Raw genomic sequence first — 19120 nt, forward strand, 5'->3', positions numbered from 1 at the left:
AGGCTCGGACGGAGGATCGGATGATTCCGCATGGCGCCATGACGTGAACGGAACACACTGTAAGATCCCATATCATAACGGTAAAGGTGCAGATGGCAGAGGACGAAAAAACCAGGCACAACCACCAATCCACCATGTTACAGGAGCCATTTACGCCTAGCATGACACAAGTAGGAAAGCAGGCGTCAAGTCAGTGGCTATACCAACTGAACCAATCTGATCAAATATAATAGTAGAAAACAGGGACATGATGAAGTATTAAGATACAAAATCTATAAGATCCTAAATATGCAAAAGAGAAAAAAAATGTGTGGTCTTGATGTGAAATCTGCATAATCATTTGGCTTGCTTTGGTGGACAAACGAGCATCTCCATTGAGCAAACTAACACTGTCCTTGGACAACTTCTGGAAACAACATGTCAGCAGTGTGTATTTATCTTTTCTAACACTATCCTAGTAAAAATACCGCTGCTTTCTCTTTGCTAATTAAGTTCAGTGCCAACAGACAAATTTTTTTGCATAGCAACAAGTCATATGGTGATTGTAATATAGACAAGGTTGCAATCATAAATGACAACCATACTACATTTCAACTAGCTCTGAGAAAATAGCCAATCACCACTAGTAGCTATTCAATCGTCAAATCCCTAAGTGGGCCATTCAAACTCTTAATTCTCATATGGCCCACTGCCTTTGGAATAGCTTTGATGGACACCAAACTTATCATTTAGGCGTGGCTTTCCCTGTGCCTCAAGAAGGAATATGGTGGCTTCGGTATACCTGACCTCAGAGATTTGAACCTAAGTTTTACTGGGATCTTGGGTAAGAAGGTACCTAGAGAAGGAACCTCAGCTGTGGAAGGAGTTGATAGACTGCAAGTACAATACATTAACATGTCTCAGTGCCGGAATCTGAATAGGGGTGCTCTGGGATGCACAAGTTGCAAAAATGGGATACAGATAACATGTAGGAGATGACAAGAATTTTTTTTTTGGAGGGCTAGGAGATTACAAGATAAGTGTTGGGAAAACAACTGGTTGCGTTCTTCCAACTTAGCTGTTCTGTTTTGGGAGGTAATTCTATTGTGAATGAGAAATCAGCAACCACAGCAGACTTATGGGATGGTCACCAACAGAAATGCACTTTCATGAGGCGCTTTAGTGACAGACTTCTTAGACTGTGAGGACGTGGTCCACCTGGCCTCTACCACCCTTCACAGGGGATGAAGACTGTGTGGTGTGGAAGTACCATTCTTCTGGTGTTTACTCCTCACAATCACTCTATCAAATCATAAACTTTAGGAGTGAAACGTGTGTTCACCTGTGAGAACATGTAAACGCTTAAACCTGCTTTTTGGTCCTTCTGCAACGCAACTGGACCAAGACCAGGCCCTGGAACTCTAAAAAAATCACCACCAGTAGCAAATACAAACATTTGTAACAACTTATAAAGATTTGCAGACCCAAATCGAGCAACGTGTGCATACAGATGGCATTACATCATGGATACCATATATCTAATTAAAAAGGAAAGCAGCAGATATCCTGTTGATTTGGGACTGTGGACGGTGTCAATTTAATACTAGAAAAACACCCCAGAAATTAATCAATCAGCTGTAGCCACCCATTGGTGAATAACCGGTAAACCACATAGAACAGAATCGTTGCATCAGAGGCAAGACTTACCCCAATTCGCCACTTTCCCTTCACCCGCCACCAATTCATCCCCCTGAAACTTTATCTGTCCCTTGTTCCTACAGGCAGAGAGGAGGAAAAACAATAAGCTTACCTAGCAACACAAAATGTTGCAGGGAAAGGATCGATCATTGTCAGGGAGAACAATGATGGAATCGAAAACAAAAAACAGGTCACTGACCATTGTTGACGATAGCAACATGTGTAGATATGGAAAATGATGCTACAAGGACTTGGTATAGCACATCCTACGATAGATCCATCTGATGCTGGTGACAATGTGCCGTTGCTGACGTGGTATTGAGCAAGATAGCGCTTCTCTCTATGGTGAAAGACAATTGTGTCACCCACAATTGTAGGAAACGCATTAGACCCGACACACAGATTCCTCTCACCAATGAAGAGGGCATCGCCATCGATGCATGTCATCAGGACATTCCTTCCAAGCATAAGATCAGCTAGTCTGTAGGCTGAAATTTTCTTGGTTATGCCAAAGCTTCTGGCGATCACCAGAATCTCTGATGAGCGTTCTACCAAATGGTAATGGGTGGGTCCATCGGATTTGCTTACTGGACATTTGGCAATCGACCTTGGTGGTGGCACCCTGGGTTCCATCCCTTCCAGTTGGGGTGGGTCAATCTCTAGGATCTCTGGTCCAGTGAACCCTCTGCAATCACACACCACATATAGCTTGCCTTGGAATGGCGATGGACCATAAGTTTGTTCCAAGGACCAGCTTGAAACCCTCCATTGCTGCTCCCTGGAGGTAGCAAAGGCTACCTTCATAGCAGGTGACCCCACAATCATGATCGAGACGACTTCATCGAGACTCACGCTATGGAGGCAGCAGATATACGTCTGATATAGCACCATTTGTTTCCCCACATGGTCGGGCTCACGTACCTCGGGAGGGTCTCCAGAGGCGGGAAGTCCAAGATGTCACCGGTGAAGGGATTGAGGAGGCGGATTGCCGTGTCGTGGTCCCGGTGAAGCAGGAGAATACCGTCGATGGAGTCTAGGACACAGTGATCCCTGAATGGCGGGAGATGGATCCGGACGAAGTCGCCGGTTGAGAGGTTGAAGAAGCGGACGAACCCGTGCAGCTTGCTGTGGTCCGGGTAGAGACTAAGCGTGTGATACAAATATCAGTCCGAGGAAATACCCATCCGTCTTATCTAAGCACTTTCTTTCTTTTACTTCCCGAACCTGTTTATCTCTTTTAAAACACTCACACCTTTATTCTTTAATAAAACACATTATAGTCATGATTGAATTTGTAATGAAATGAGTAACCAGGTCGTAAGCATTCTAGCAGTAATTATCATCCAAACAGAGCATATCATATTTAGAGATAATTCTAGGTCATCAAGGAATATTCATAGCAATCAAGGGATGGCTATCCAACCATGTTTTAGCAGTAGAACAATATGCAATTTATAAAACAGGCTAATAGGTTGTGTTTCAAAAAGCTAGGATAAATATGCATCAAAGGTTGAGATTGGACTTGCCGTCCTCAAAGCCTTCAGGGAGTTCCTGCTCTTGGTACGGGTCCTCGGGCACTCCGTGATCTATGACACCACAAGCGAGCACAGAATAATTAAAAGAAAATAACATTTTACCCGTTGAGCTTGGAGAGAGAGTGAATCAAAAATGGAGGAAGGAGGGGTATTTGTAGGGGATTGGTTGATGGCTCCGCGGAAATATATTGGAGAATGATATGTTCGAATTTGGGGTTCATTGGGGAAAATTTGGCACATAAAATGTCGGCGAGAAGATGTTTAGGGGATGGTTTTAGAGGGTTCGGGGACCTTTTTGTAAAGACTTTGAGAGAGGGAGGGCTCCTGGCGCATAGGGGAGGGAGAGGGGAACCCATTCCTGCCCTCACCTTGGGCGAAGGAGGCGCGGAGGGGCATGTTCACGACGGCGGGGACCTGGGCGGCGGCGACGGCGCTCTGGCGATGAGGGAGAGGGAGGTGGGAGTGGTGAACTCGGGGAGGGAGTGGGGCGGCAATTATAGGCGAGCTAGGGGCTTGGCGATGGTGGGGGCCGACGCGGGTGGCGTGGCGGGAAGGTGGTGTGAGCACACAGGTGGCACGGCGAGCAGCATGCGGCGTGGGGCAGGGCCGGCGCGAGCGGCGCGGCGGGGAGGTTGCGTGCGCGCGGGAGTGGTACGGGGCGTGGTGCAGGCATGAGCGGCGCGACGCAGGGGCACGGGGGCGAGCGGGGTGCACGCTGGGGGGTGGGGGCAGGCACGGCGCGGGTGTGGCGTGGCGAGCGGGGGCGCGGTGCTGGGGAGCCTGGCGCGGGGTGCTAGAGGGAGGCACGCGGGGAGGGGGGCCAGGTGCGGCGTGCGGAGGCGCCAGGCGCGGCAGGAGAAAGAAAGGGAGGAAAGAAAAAGAGAAGAGGAGAAAAGGAGAAGAGGAAAAGGAGGAAGGGAAAGAAAGAAAGAGAAAAGAGGAAAGGGAGAGGAAAAAGGGAAGAAAAAGCGAGGGGGTGACAACGGCGATTGCGGGAACGTCGTGAGCACGAGTGCGGCGGTTTTCCAACCGGCACGCGGCATGACTTGCGGATAGAAAAAGAGAATGCTGGACGGCTGTCGGCTTGATGCTAGGATGGCTAATTCGTCGGGAAGTTTGGAATCTGGAAGCTCGAACCGAAAAATTTTTTTGAAATGATTTTTAACGGATTTCGAATGGTGAATTTTTGAGACGTTGCACACGTGGTGGGACCTGGGACATCTCGGGGTGCGTGAACAAGTCTATCTCTTCAACTCACGCTAGCGTTGAGATTTCCGTTGTTCCTCTCCCTTCCACGACATGGCTACCTCGTTGGAGGAGGCCTCATAGTGCCTCGCTGTTCCTGTGTGCAAGCACGGTACACCTTTGAGCATGAATTAATCTTAAAATAATACCATCCAGGCACCAAGTAACTCATTGTAGACAAAAACAAATTCCATGCTTCGCGATTGGAAAATCCATTTGTGCGTATATCCATATGGTAACGTCGAACCAATTCTAGTACACGGTGCTTTAGCTTTTTATTGAATCGTGAAGTAGATTCGTGGGGGCATGCTACAAGCTTTCGAAGCTTAGCACAAACCCGTAAGTATAGATCATAGAAATTCAGGCACAGACTTCAGAGTAGACGTATCCCTGCTGCTACAGTTGTGATTTTGCTCCTTTTCGTAGCGGATGATCCCTGCAAGGATAGATCAATCGACACGTACTGTTTCGTTTTCATCAGCACACAGCGGGCGCCAAAACCATTCTACCATGAATAAGAAGAGAACTGGAGGGGTGGCAAGCTGAATGGGAGTTGTTATATATGCCACATTTCTCAGTTCTCGAAAGACGTACAATCTGTAACAGTAACACCAACAGGAACGGCAGCCATGCATGCTCGGTCGCGTCTTGGTACCTAGCTCTCCAAGCAAAGAAGAGCAAACCTGCAACCGTCATAAGTATCAGTAGTAGAATTATTTCTATTGCACTCATCGGAGTTGCAATGATGAGCAAATGAATACGATTACCAGGCTTCGCCGCCATTGAGCAAAACACAACCACATTACCCTGCCTTTTCGCACACTAGGATTGTGATGAATCACCGGCGGCGGCGAGGCTCGAGCAGCAACGGTGTGGACAGATTTTGGCGTCTATTTTTGCGACCACGAGAAGATTTCGGACCTGTTTGGATACACAATGCTAAAATGTAGCACTACACTTTTAGCACACTTTTAATACTTGTGCATCCAAACATGTGTGCTAAAAGTATTGTAATAAATTTTAGCACAACCCTTTTCATTAGCACACCCAAGGGGTGCTAAAGGGATCAACTTGTGCTAAAAGTGGTCCCCAACTCCTCCTTTTACCCGGTTGCCCTCGCTATCTCTCTCCACCCTGCCGCTTGCCCTCGCTCTCTCTCTCCTTCCTCTCGCAGCGTCTCCCTCCCGCAGCTTTCCTTCCGCCGCCGCCATCTCCTCTCGCCGCGCAATACTCCAACTGCCATCCCCATCCCGCCCGTCCTCTCCTCCAATCCTCCCCTCTCTTTGGTCCTCCGCGTAGCGCCGGCCATCCCCTACCTTCCGCTGCTGCCTTCACCTCTCGCCCGCCCTCCCCTCCTACCGCCATTCCCGCTGGAAGCTCCTTCCCCTACCGGCGCCTTCCCCTCCTAGTCATCTAGCCTTACCGCCGCCCGCAGATCCTCCTATCCCCATCCGCAGGTCCTCATCTCGGCGCCCGCACATCCACCTCTCCCCGCCCGCAGATCTCGTTCCTTTTATCCCCATGCCGCCCCCTAGATCCACGAGTTGCTCACTGCCGGTAGTCCGCCACCGTGCCCCTAAACTACCCTCGGTTGCTCATGGACGGCCACGGCGATGATGGATTCGAGGACTTGTTCCCCTAGGCCAAGGTATAAGTTGCAAATACTTCACATGTTTGTAATAATTATTTTGCAAGTACCATGAATCCTCATGTTGATATTGCTAGATATGATACTAGTAGGCATATTGCATTGGCTAGTCATTATTTAGACAGTTCTACTTCTACAAATTATAATTCTGAATATTATATGCAAAAGCCATTGTTAAATAATATGCATGCTTTAAATTTTAATGCTACTAGAAACATGCAACATTACTCCCACACATCGGCTATACAACAAGTTCAAGAGCCGGTGGGCAATTATCATAGTCAAACTAACATATTGAGTTCGTCCAATTTGTATGAGACATCATATGCTGGTAATTTCAATAATATTCAGCAAAGTATTTCATCTATTTATTCATCAGCTGGAAACTCACAATATGTGATTATACCACAAAAAATGCTGGTGAATGAGAAGATTGGCCATGCTAATTCTAACTATCCAGCCAGTTATTCTCAAACATCATGTGCTATCAATCTCTATAACATTCAGCAAGGTAGAGATGAATCAGTTTCTGATTATATAAGACGGTTCTTGGAAACTAAGAACCGTTGCTTTAATTTGTTGATTTCTGATAAGGGTCTTGCTGATATTGCTTTTAAGGGCTTAAAATCATCTATTAAGGATAGAATGGGTATTCATAATTTTATTTCGGATGCATCACTACATATAGAGGCTTTAATACAGGAGAAACGAATGATAAAAGAGAAGAAGAATTATTCAGATTTGAGCAATAGTTCGGTTATTACAACAACCGAACCAAATAATGCATATCTAAATCCGTTACACCAAAAGTGTCAAGTTTAGCTGTACAAGAGCGTGTTAAACATAATAAAATAGCCATACTTATTTTTCCTAAAGCCGAAGGTGTCGTGCATTTCTCTAGTGATTACCGCGTTATTAAACGACATGTTCTGACTGAGAAAAGTTTAGAACATCAAGCTATTGAGGACCATAACAATGGAGGCAGTAAAGAAACAATGGCATCTCAATGCTCGGTGCCAGCAATCTTGGAAGCACCAGTCTGACCGATTCCATGGTATGGTCTGACCGGTCCATGCAGAACATGGCTGTGGGCTGCCATCAATAGGAGAAGCATGATATCATCCACATCAAGGTTCCTCGCCCCTCCAACATACTTGATAAGGTGCTCAAAATGCAAATTGGACTTCACCATTGCGTAGATCTCGTTGAGACAATCAAAATGCATATATGGAACGTCCAATTTGGAGTCCGGATGAGAGAGATGTCTCTGGCATGATTCAGCTCTGTGCTCACCGGTCTGACCGGTTGGGATGGGTGGTCTAACCGGTCAGTCCAGCCTAATCCGAGTTAGGAGTTGTATTTTGACATGGGATTTGTATAACATTCGACTTCTACTGGGGCAAAGACCTTCCGACCCTATAAATATAAAGAGTCACGGCCGATTGAGGGCATCCCAATCGAACCAATCTACAATTTACTTTTATCTCCTAAACCCTAATCCTTTTCCAACTTCCATGTTGTTCATCTACTATTCTCCACAACCATAGATGGCGTTCTAGGCTTGCTGGTCGACCTAGGGCATGCCGGACGAGAGATTCGACGGCCTTTGCTAGTTTGCTCGTAAACTAGTCATTCTTCGTCACGTAAGTGCGTTGGTTACCCTTTTACTGGTTTGCTCGTAAACCTAACCGTCCTCCATCATGTAAGTGTGATAATTATCCCCTCGAACGATCAACTCGGGCCAAACCCCAGGAAACCAGTCTGACCGAGTTGCTGGACCGATCTGACCGGCATGTGCAGCATCTTAGTTATTCGGTTTGTTCGCGACCCGTGTGATCTAGCGCATTCGTGTGACGCCAACAATTCCTTTTCACAAGATTAGAGAAAACAACACATTACTGATGCAACTTTATCACAATGCTAACACAATAAGACATCCTTTGTACTCAGGCAGCGAGGCAGACATGGATGGATCAAGAGATCGAAGAAAATAGCTAGAATTCCTAGAGACCGAAGCTGCAGGACCGGTGGCCGGAGCGGCGGCGCTGGCAGAGGCCGCCGGCGCGTGGGCGCCGAGGAGGCTTCCCGACCTCGACATGCCGGAGGAGAGCTTCCGGAGCAAGAAGCGGCCGGCCATGTCGTCCGGAACCCTCGATCGGTGGACCTGCTGCGATCGTGCCGACGAAGAACATGGAGAGATCGAGTCGGGCCAATGGGCCACCGATGGACGGACTGATTATTTATAGGCTTGGGCAGGAAACGAAATCCCGGCCCACGCCGTCTCCTTGGCTTGCTTTCCTGCGTGCGTGTCTGCATGTCCTGTTCCGGCGTGCTCTGCGACCGTGCCTGAGGCCTGAGGTCGACGCGGTGGCCGGAGCCATGCCTCGGCGTCCGGCTACGCGCGCCGGAGCGAGGTGCCCTGTGTGCTGTGTCCAGCAATCAGAACTCGTCAGCATGTAGGAGCACGAATTTGTTCAGTAAACGTGTCCTGTCCCTGCGGTTCTGCCTCCCTACATGGAGGTGTAACAAATTTTGATGACCTCATCTCATCCGCTGTGCTATTTCAGTTTCCATTTGTCACATGCAAAAGGAATAATCAGTGGTCCATAACAACATTATATATTCTCACCACTAGCGGAATTGTCGTAATTTTTGTTCGATTGTACGAGGAAAAAAAGCATGTGTGCACATGCACCGTAATCCACTCTCAGAAAAATATTATTGCGAAGAAGTACACTTTCTCTTGACAGAAGCTTCCTAAAATAAAAATAAATGCATTTTTTGAGTTGACGCGAAGAAATTAATGTTAGTAAGAAATTATATATATCCCTTATAAAAATTTAATCATTGTATTTTAGGAGAAGAGAAAGTGATTCCATCTCTAAATGTGTATTCGTTTGGGACAAATTTTAAACTCTAAAAATGCAAGGGAGCATGGAATAAGACTGACGCTGGATCAGGTCAAAAGCTCAGAGCTCTTTCTATGCAATGGTAGAGTACGTTCCCTTGACGTTTCCTTCAGGACCGTAGCGTCTAGCAGCAGGCAGTAGTGGAAGGAGTCAACAAGACTTAAAATAATGGCATCTGCTACGAAGAGACAGACAGTACACCACAAGAATGCCAACTTACTTAGCCCAGCAAGTAAAAAAGGAAAATATAAAAAAGGAAAAAATGAAAAGATTCTTTCATTGAAATTGTTGCTTGTCCTGGTTGGCAGTAGAGCTCCTAGAGTAGACGAGAGGAGCTCTGTCAAATAATTTTTTAAAGAGAAGTGATTATCTTAATTAAATCAAGGGGATGTGAATTGGAAAAAAGTAGCTTATCCTGATTCACTTCTCGCGCATAAAATCTTTATTCATAAAGTTAATCATAGAGAATCATAGATAATCACTTTCAACCATAAAATAACCTCTCTCCAAAATTCGGTTCCCACTAAAAATCAGGAGCAGTAGCTAAACAAGTCCAAAATAATACAATTCTTTCTGAGAGCTTCATAACCGTCTCTAGAAAAATGAGAGGGACGTCCATTTCCATTTTCCCTCTTAACAAACGATGTCAACCACAACACTAAAAAACATATAGACATTATCGATGTTAACCACAACACTAAAAAACATCTAGATGAAAGGATAAAAATAACATTATCGTCTCCTAGGCTTGTTTGGTTGTTGACCACAACTGTCCGCGACGCATTTGCAGCAATGCCTAACATGCGGTGTTAAAAAATTGCGCCACAACAACAATGAAAACAAAGGAAACACTTTGGCGCGCTATATCTTTGTGACAAACCATGCAGATGCCTAGGTCATGTGACGCCTCAAAGTTCACGATGGCGAGATGAAGCTAGGAACCAAGCACGCTCCTAATACATAGATATTATATTTATTATCTTTAGCAAGATATTTGCTGATTTGCCGTCTCAAAACCCCACCGTTCCTTCCTTATAAAAGTTAAAAAACACAAAAATCCACTGTCTTTTTTCCAAAGGAAAGCGTAAAGCGCGTCCCCCCCAATCTCCGTGTACGCGTAGCGACGCCGCCGCAGAATCCTGCCGTCCTAGGTCCCCGTACGCAAACGACGCCTCGTGACCCTGTCCGTCCCATCGCCGCCGCTCATCAAGCCCCGGCACGAACCCCAAAGCACGCCGCCGCGGTCGCGCCCGGCCCAGCAGCAGGGCGGTTCGAGGGTTTTAGAAGCGACCGATCGGTACGGCCGCACGCACCCATTCATTCAACCCCCTCCCTCTCTCGTCGTGCATCGTCGTCTCCACCGAGTCGCAAAAGAAAAAGAGGGAAAAGCGGAGGAGGAGGTGGAGGAGGAAAGGAAAGCTTCTGGAGGAGAGAGAGTGTTTTCGGAAGGCGTGGATAAGGCCGCCGGGGTGGTTGGTGGCTCCGGAGAAAGGGGGGCGAGGCTTGTCGCCCGGGCGAGCATCCGGAGGAGGGCTGCTGCTGGTGGCGGCGGCGGCGGCGGCGGCGCTGGTGGAGCTGCTCGGCAGCTTAGGGTTTCGGGTTCCGCCGTCCGGCCGGCTCGGAGGCCGCAAGGTCGCGCCTTTCCCCCCTCCCCGTGTCTCGTCTTCCCCCCTGTTGACTGGTGTGGCGGCGGCCTGCTAGCGCGCTTGGCGTTTGCTTGATTTTTGGGGAATTTTTTTTGGGCTGTGGCTGGAGCTTGGCTGCTTGAGTGCTGGCAAGCCCACCTTTGCACGAGGGAATGCGTGCGTTGTTGTGATTCTGGGGTTCGTGGGGGTGAAGGGCTTCCTTCGATGGAATCGCGGGAATGTTTCTGGGCTTCCTGAAATTGGTCACTCTTCCGGTGTTCCAGCTGGTTTCAAGTGCCTTGTGGGCTTTGTCTGTATGTGAAAAAAAAAGTGTGCTTTCGCTTGGGGAATTAATCCAGCGGCAAGCTCGTGTTTTTATCTAGTGTGAAAAAAATGTTTTCCCTACTAAATTGCGTGGGGGAATGGGAGGTGCCGGATTGCTGGTGTAGGCAGGGGACTATGTTGGTGTGCAATTCGATGGATATCTGCATGATTGCACTCCAAAGGCCTTGTCTTTTTGGTGCCTCATCTGAAATGTAACTGCAGTTGGGGCGCTGGATGTTAGCAAACGTGTGACCAATTTGGCTGGCTCACTTTGGCAACTTGTACATTTGTCATTTACATCAATTGAGATTCCACTGCTATGTTTCTTTCATTTGTTCTGAGGCCCTGAGCGGTCATAGTTTGGTTATTATGGTATTACTTACCAGGCCCAAGTAGCATTACCTTTTGCGTATGTTTTCTGCATGCTTATTCTTTTATGCAACATAAACTGCTGGAAATAAAATCTATAATGCCTTTGCTTGACAGAATTATTGTTACTTGTTTGCCTACCAAACATTTAGGCTTCAATAAGTGGTTGAGAAAGTAATAAAAGCTGTTTTACTTGCAGATTTTACTCAATTCATGAGCACCAAATATCCAATTTCTCATTGATACCTGCAGAAAGTAATAATGAGAAGAACTCTCATTTTTCCTCCTAAGAAAAATTATTATATGCACAATACTAAATAAACAAGTCTAGATGAAAGGACAAAAATGTAAGCAATTTATTTCACCTCCTAGTATCATACCTATGGTGGTTTACCTTTAGCAATACATTTGCCATCTCAAAGGTCCATTCTTTCCTCAAAAAAAAAATCTGTTTCCTCTTTATTTCCCAAGAAAAGCTTAATGCGTGTCCCCAATGTCCGTGTATGCATAGTGCTGCTACCGCATAATCCTGCTGTCCTAGTTCACCTTACACAAACGATGCCTTGTGACCCTGTTTGTCCCATCCCCACTGCATGCCTCCCAAAGCATGCCACCACGGTGGCACCCAGCCTAGCCGCACAGGCACAGGTGGTTGCAGGTTTTATAAGCGACCGATCAGTACGGCCGCACCCATTCGACCCCGCCTGTCATCCATCCTCTTGTCCACTGAGTCACAAAAGAAAGAGAGTAAAACGGAGGTGGAGGAAAGGAAAGCTCATGCCAGAGAGAGTGAGTGTTCTCAATGGGGTGGATAAGGCTGAGGTTATTGGTGCCTCTGGAGAAAGGGAGAAGCTTGTCACGGCGAGCTTCGGGAGGGGAACCACTGGTGGTGGCGCTGGTGCTTGGTCGCCTAGGGTTTCCGGCTGCCGGCCAGCTGGATCGGGGGCCACAAGGTCGTTCCTTTCCCTCTCCGTATTTCGTTCTCTCTCCTGTTGAATGGTGTGGCCGTGTGATCCTGAGCACGCTTGTGGTTGCTGGATTTTTGGGGTTGATTTAGGGCTGTAGTTGGAGCTTGACTGCTTGAGTGTTGGCTAGTTTCCTTTGAGCGAGGTGAATGTGTGCGTTGCTGTGATTCTGGGATCGGATTCAAGGGTTCCTGTTGGTGGAATTGCAGGGATGTCTTGTGGCTGTCAAATTGTCAACAAGGGTTTGTGGGTGTTCCTGAATTTGGCCACCCTTCCAGTGTTTCGACTGTTTTTGGAGTGCCCTCTTGTAGGCTTGTTTGTGAAAAAAGGGTGCTTTCTCTTGGGGAATTAGTCCAGCAGCTAATCTTCTGATCTCGTATCGAAATTTTATCAACCCCCCCCCCCCCCCCTCTTGCCCGCCTGCCCTAGATTGACTGGGAGAGCAGTGCTGAGTTAGGGAGTGGCCTAGGTTTGTGTACAACTTGACGAATATATGGATGATTACATCCCAAAGGCCTTATCTTTTGGTGCCTTAGCTCACTTTGGCAACCTTTTCATTTGTGATTTGTCATTTACATCAATTGAGATTCACTGCTATGTTTCTGTGTTTAAATTGAGGCCCCGAGCTATCAAGGTTATGTAAGTATGGTATTATCTGGTTAAAGCAGCATGACTAGTTACCCTTCATGTACGTTTTTCTGTTAGCTTGTTCTATCCAATATGGACCCCTAGAAATGAAATCTAGAATGCATTTGCTTGACACTCCCATTCTTGTTACTTGCTGCACTACTAAACATGTAGGCTTCAATAATCTGGTTGAGAAAGTAATAAAGGATGTGCTGCTTGCATATTTTATCTATTGATGGGCACTAACCGGCCAATTTCTTTCTCTGCAGTCTAATGGCTACTGAGAGTGCTGTCCGATTAATTGGTGGGACAGGGGCTAGGGACTGGAGTAAGGGCTTTGGTGCATTTGACTCATCAGTTGGTGGCCTTTCAGGGGAAGATTTGGGATTTGTGGATAATGGCACTGGGGTTTATAGTGGCTGGAGGGAATCTGTCCCAAATCGCAGTGGAAGTGCACCGCCTAGCATGGAAGGATCTCTTGCTGCTCTTGGTCATCTCATTGGCCAGCAGAGTGGGAGCTTTGAAGCCAGTTTAGCAAGCTTGGATAACATGACTGACAGTTCCAAGTCTGAGGAGCAACTGCGTGGTGATCCAGCATATTTTGAGTATTATGGGTCCAAGGTGAATCTGAACCCAAGGCTCCCTCCACCACTTATTTCGAGGGAGAGCCGCCGATTAATGAACCGGGTTGGCAAGGCTAAAGAATGGAGGGTGGTCTCCCAAGATAACAGCAGCAAAGGCTCCATATATATTCCTCGATCTACTCTATCAACTCACAAAGAAGAGCCAGAGGATGATAAATCTCCAAGATTGGATTCAAGTTCGGTGGAGGATGCCCAGATTATCTCCAGTACATCCAACTTTGAGAGCCAGGATTTTATGCTGGTAAGTGCTTGACATGAATTAAATACTCCTTTTTTTCTGTCAGGTCCGTTGCATTAATTCTACCTTTATCTACATGTGCCATTTTTGGTTCAGGCTTTTTGCATGCATTCAATCTGTAGTTATATGTACCAAAGAAAAATAGTGAAATATGGTTGAAACATGCTAGCTGGTAGTTGTAGTGACATGGAAAACTGGATTGGGTTTTGATTGTAATATTGTATCCAACTTATGATTGGCTTTAGGGGGATGAGTGAGTAGGGACGGTGTTATCTTTTTACTTGCTTGAACTGGAAATAATATATCAACTTTTCATCATACTTATGCAATTGTTATCTTATGTCACGGTCCAACATTTCAGTCCTGCTTTAGCTGATATTTAATGATCTATGGATAAAAACTGGAAAGTAAGGTTCCTTTTGAATACATGTAAAATTGATTGCTCCAACCTCCAATGTTTCTCCATATCTTACCACGTGACAAACAAAATGTTAGCACTTTAGCCTGTCTAGATCACTTTGGTATTTTTTAAAGTTAACAAAAATGTGGAAAAGATTTGTCTCGTTTTATGTTCTATTATAACAGTTGTTAGTTGGTAAACCTATGTGAAAACAGTAAAATATAATTGCTTTCCAAAATCTATTGCTACTGCTTGCAAGCTGTTAACAAGTTTTAAAAGAAATCTAGTGTGGTGCAACATTTGTGCTTTATGGAATTAAGTCTTACTGTATTTGCTTGTTCCTTCCTAATTCTTACTTTACTCTTTCCTTTTTGCATTTACAATGAAGTTTGAATTAATGCTTTGATTTTCTGTTGATTGTGACAAATGGTATTATCATCATCTGTTTATATTTTCTTCAGGAGAGCTTTCAGCAGAGTGTTGCTTCTTTGCCTGATAGTTCATATTCTAATCCTTCAAATAACAACACTGGTGATGCTATGGCTGCACGTTCTGACATAAATTTATCAAGGAGTTTGTCAGTGGATGCTGTCAAGCAATCGGATTTGAACTCTTGGACACCAAAAAGCCCACTGAAAAGTACTATTAGCAATGACCTTTCATCGTCACCCCTTTCCAGTTCATCATATTCTGGTAGCAAAACTGGTATGCAAACTTCTCAGCAAGAAAAGCTGGCCATAGACACCAAACTTGGAAATGCTGTGCTTGGCAGTGGTGCAGCTGTTACTGAGCTTGATAATGTGGAATCCAATATGAAGAATTTGAAGTTGAGTTTGGATGACCATTCATCCTCATCTGTTAAGCAGAAGTGGCAGGACAATGTCTTGCAGCAGTATGGCCCCTTGCTCCCAGCCCAAGGTGATCCTATTCAAATGACTCCTCAAGGACCACATCTTTCCCATGTTCCTTTTGCTGATAACTTGGCTCATACTCAGCTTAAGTTGCCTACTGGTGACATGCAGCAATTTTTACCACAGCTTGGTATGACAACACCTTTCTTCACACCAAATTCTTTTGGAAGCCCTTATTATCAGAATTTGCACCCTGCAGCATTTCCAACCTCAATTGGAACTGGCGGGTACCCTGTAACTGGTTCAGTTTTGCCACCTTTTATGGGCAATTATCCTCCTCAAGGTTCTCTTGCTACACCTCTTGACAGTCCAATGACTCCAAGCTTTAGTGGCAGGCCATCTGGTTTTCCTTCAACAGGGAATCCTACTGGGGGAACAGATTTTATGCAGTCATATAAAATGTACGGACAACTTGGGGTTGGTATGCAGCCATCCATTCCTGACCCAAACTTCATTCATTTCTTTCAGCAGCCCTCATTACTTCAGTATAATGGTGGAAATCAATACAATCCAATGGTCCCGAGATTTACTGTTGTTGGGAATCCAGCTGAAAGCTTTGATCCACAAAAGATGATACCTCAAACTGCATACCCATCTGATCAGAGGCTTCAACTTCCAAGAACTGGTTTTCCTAATTCTCCTACAGCCAGAAGAGGAGGGGCTGTTCCAAATTATCCAGGCATGTCACCCTATGTTGGAGTACCGATGAGTTACCCTACAAGTCCGGTGTTTCAGGGACAAACATTGCCTGGAGCATTGCCTCCTGGTAGGAGAAATGACTCTGGATTTCAGTCCCCCTCAAGAAATATTACTGCTAATTCTGGGATTCAAGGACAGCGAGAAAGACAGAAGTTTGATGAACCAAAGGCCTGCTCTTTCCTAGAAGAATTGAAGTCCAACAGAGCACGTAGGGTTGAGCTATCTGATATCACAGGTCGTATAGTGGAATACAGGTTAGTTGTCTGATGTTGATTATTGATTTAGTCCATATCCTGTCTTAACATCCATTCTAAGAAACAAAGGTTTGTATGCTAATTCTGTATGTATTCTTGATCTCAGTGCTGACCAACATGGTAGCCGATTCATACAGCAGAAGTTGGAAAACTGCACTGCCGAAGAGAAGGCATCTGTGTTTACAGAAGTTCTTCCACATGCTGCATCATTAATGACTGACGTTTTTGGGAACTATGTGATCCAAAAGGTATGCTGTTGGAAGGGTGAATCTCCTAGCCCACAATAAATTTTTTGTATATTGCATGCAACATCTAGTCACTTAATCTCGCATAGAGCCTTGTAACAAGTAGCCAGTAAACTTGAGTTGTATTAGAAGAAATGACATGTAATTACTGCAGTTCTTTGAACATGGAACTCGTGAGCAAAGGAGGGATCTTGCCACTAAGCTTGTTGGTCATGTTTTGCCTTTGAGTCTTCAGATGTATGGCTGCAGAGTAATTCAGAAGGTACTCTTTATTTTTTGTTTAATATGTTTTATATTAAATGTGGCTATATTTTGTAATAATCATAGAAACACAGACTATGTTTATCCAAACCTATGCCTCAATTCTGTTTGCGTATAGCATTTCTTTTCAACAACTTGTTATACTAAGTCTCAAACCGCTTCCAAATCTGCCTGGCTTTAGTTAAGTGATATCCTGGGTGATACTAATTACATGTGCCAGTGGTAGATGGCTTCAGTCGTGGTAAAACTGGGTGATCCTGAATGCGGTGATAGTTACTGTAGCTCATTTGACAACTTTTATTGGACAAGTTCATATCAAAATTGCAATTAAGGTTTATACGAGAATAGCAGCAGTAGTGGAGTGAGCATTTGAAACTTGCGGTGTCTTAATATATTATCATAAGTTTCTGCAGGATCAATTCCTTTTAGTTTGTGCTATACTGATCAGTGTTTTCCCTTACTAATATTTGTCTCTGTACATAAAGTCTTTCTTTCTTTCTTTTTTTTCCTTTCATTTTTGTATTGCAGAAAAAAAAAGTAGGGTTCTATCGCAACATCCATATCCACTGCATGCCACTGTTAGAGGGGTATTTTTTGTAATCAGTATAGTGTTCTGAGGGGAAAGTATTTATGATATGCAAAATGGTTTCTTTCTGTATACCTAGAAATTACTGCTTACTAATGTAACTGGAACTGGTGATTCAGTGCAAGCAACTTACAGCTTAGTTTCTCATGTGATTCTTGCTATCATCTAGCTTAGTGTAAGCAATTAACAGCTACCATTATTGATTCTTGCTTCCACTAACCCCTCTCTGGAAACAAGCAGGCTCTTGAAGTTATGGAAATTGACCAGAAAATAGATCTAGTTCGTGAGCTTGATGGACATGTTATGCGATGTGTTCGTGATCAAAATGGAAATCATGTTATACAGAAGTGCATTGAATGTGTCCCTACTGAACATATTGGTTTCATAGTATCTGCTTTTCAAGGACAAGTTGCTAACCTTTCAATGCACCCATATGGTTGCCGTGTAATTCAGGTGAATTTACAGTAATATTACATTCAAATTTGGTGAGAGATTCTGGTGCTCTGTTTAATGTATATCTTACTGGGCAGAGAGTTTTGGAGCATTGTGGTGGTAATTCACAAGGCCAGTGCATAATAGATGAGATTTTGCAGTCAGCGTGCATCCTTGCTCAAGATCAGTATGGCAACTATGTTACACAGGTAAAATCTGTTTGTAATTTGATATGGTGGATACTCAGACACCTTTTCTCCTATGATCCTACCAATGTTTGATATGTTTCCGTCTTGCTTGGCAGCTTATTGTTCTCTCTGGTTCTTTTGCAGCATGTTCTAGAAAGAGGAAAAGCTCATGAGAGGAGCCAAATTATTACTAAATTGGCTGGACAGGTTGTTACCATGAGCCAAAATAAATTCGCATCAAATGTGATAGAGAAGTGTTTTCAGCATGGTGACATTGCGGAGCGGGATCTTCTGATCAGGCAGATTGTGGAGCAGACAGAGGGCAATGACAATTTGCTGGTATGTATAATACTTGCAATTCCGTGTTTTTTCTATCATCCATATCCTTCTTTCCAGACCCAGAGAGGTTATGAAATAATGCTACAATGAACTGGTCTGAGGTGGGAAGATGGCATATATGTGGGAGCATCCAAATCAGATAATGCCATGAGTGTCTGCCTTTCAGTTCTGTGTTTTCAGCTTCTTGGAGCTGTGCATGTCATGGTCACAAATGAACTGAAGGAGCCTCTTTTCGTCTGTAACTTTGTCTCCCTTTGTCTGGATTCTAGGTTATATTTGCTAACCATTTATTATGTTCAATTAGGCAATGATGAAGGACCAGTTTGCTAATTATGTGGTTCAGAAGATACTCGAAACATGCAATGAGAGTCAGCGGGAACTCCTCATCAGCCGTGTAAAGGGTCATCTGCAAGCATTGAGGAAGTACACCTATGGCAAGCATATTGTAAGCCGAGTTGAGCAGCTCTGTGGTGAAGGTAAGTTTCATCTTCCTTTAGTAATGACACTAGGCTTCTCTATGATTATTTTGGATGAATTATCATAACATGTTTGATTATGTGATGTTCCAGGACCTGCCGAGTCAGATTCTTGAAACAACCCTCAAATTATTCATAGGAGGCGTGACTTGATCTTTGCTATCCATCAAGCCAAACAAGTCGAACTCTGGTACCTTCAGACGGGCTAACAAAACTGTTGTCGAAGAATGTATAGGTGTGACTTTCTCCAGGGTAGTCTTTTGAGTTTCTAGAACAGCAGCTTAGTGGTGTGCATCAGTGTATCTATGTTAGGGTGTGCCTATTTACAGAATAATAGTGGTCGGTTAGCTGTGTGCAAAAAGGAGTTTAGCGTTATGGTGTGTATGCGATACATATCAACTGTGCCTGGTAATGTATTTGCTTGCTTGCATCGCAGTTCTGGGATAAAAGCCCTGCTTATGTTTGCCTTGATTGCGAGTTTGTGAGATGATCTCTAGTTCAGTTCGAGGTGCGTTTTCTGCAT

The 19120-nt window shown here is 44.9% G+C and overlaps 1 protein-coding gene and 1 pseudogene across 2 annotated transcripts; one reads left to right on the plus strand and one right to left on the minus strand.

The window, feature by feature from the left end:
* Positions 1-1534: 1534 nt before the first annotated feature.
* LOC117861943 (uncharacterized) lies at positions 1535-8242 on the minus strand (annotated as a pseudogene).
* Positions 8243-10325: 2083 nt separating this feature from the next.
* Positions 10326-19032, plus strand: LOC117860356 (pumilio homolog 5). 2 transcript variants are annotated; one of them, XM_034743636.2, is made up of 10 exons: positions 10326-10646; positions 13194-13809; positions 14668-16070; positions 16177-16318; positions 16470-16577; positions 17403-17615; positions 17693-17803; positions 17927-18121; positions 18426-18597; positions 18691-19032. In XM_034743636.2, exons 2-10 carry the CDS (start codon positions 13198-13200, stop codon positions 18711-18713), a joined length of 2979 nt encoding a protein of 992 aa, XP_034599527.1. In that variant the 5' UTR covers positions 10326-10646; positions 13194-13197; the 3' UTR covers positions 18714-19032. The 2 variants fall into 2 exon arrangements, with proteins under 2 accessions (XP_034599527.1, XP_034599526.1); XM_034743635.2 differs by lacking the exon at positions 10326-10646 and adding an exon at positions 10701-12285.
* Positions 19033-19120: the final 88 nt, after the last annotated feature.

Source organism: Setaria viridis, chromosome 6 (genome assembly GCF_005286985.2).
Source record: "Setaria viridis chromosome 6, Setaria_viridis_v4.0, whole genome shotgun sequence".
Taxonomy (NCBI): Eukaryota; Viridiplantae; Streptophyta; class Magnoliopsida; order Poales; family Poaceae; genus Setaria; species Setaria viridis.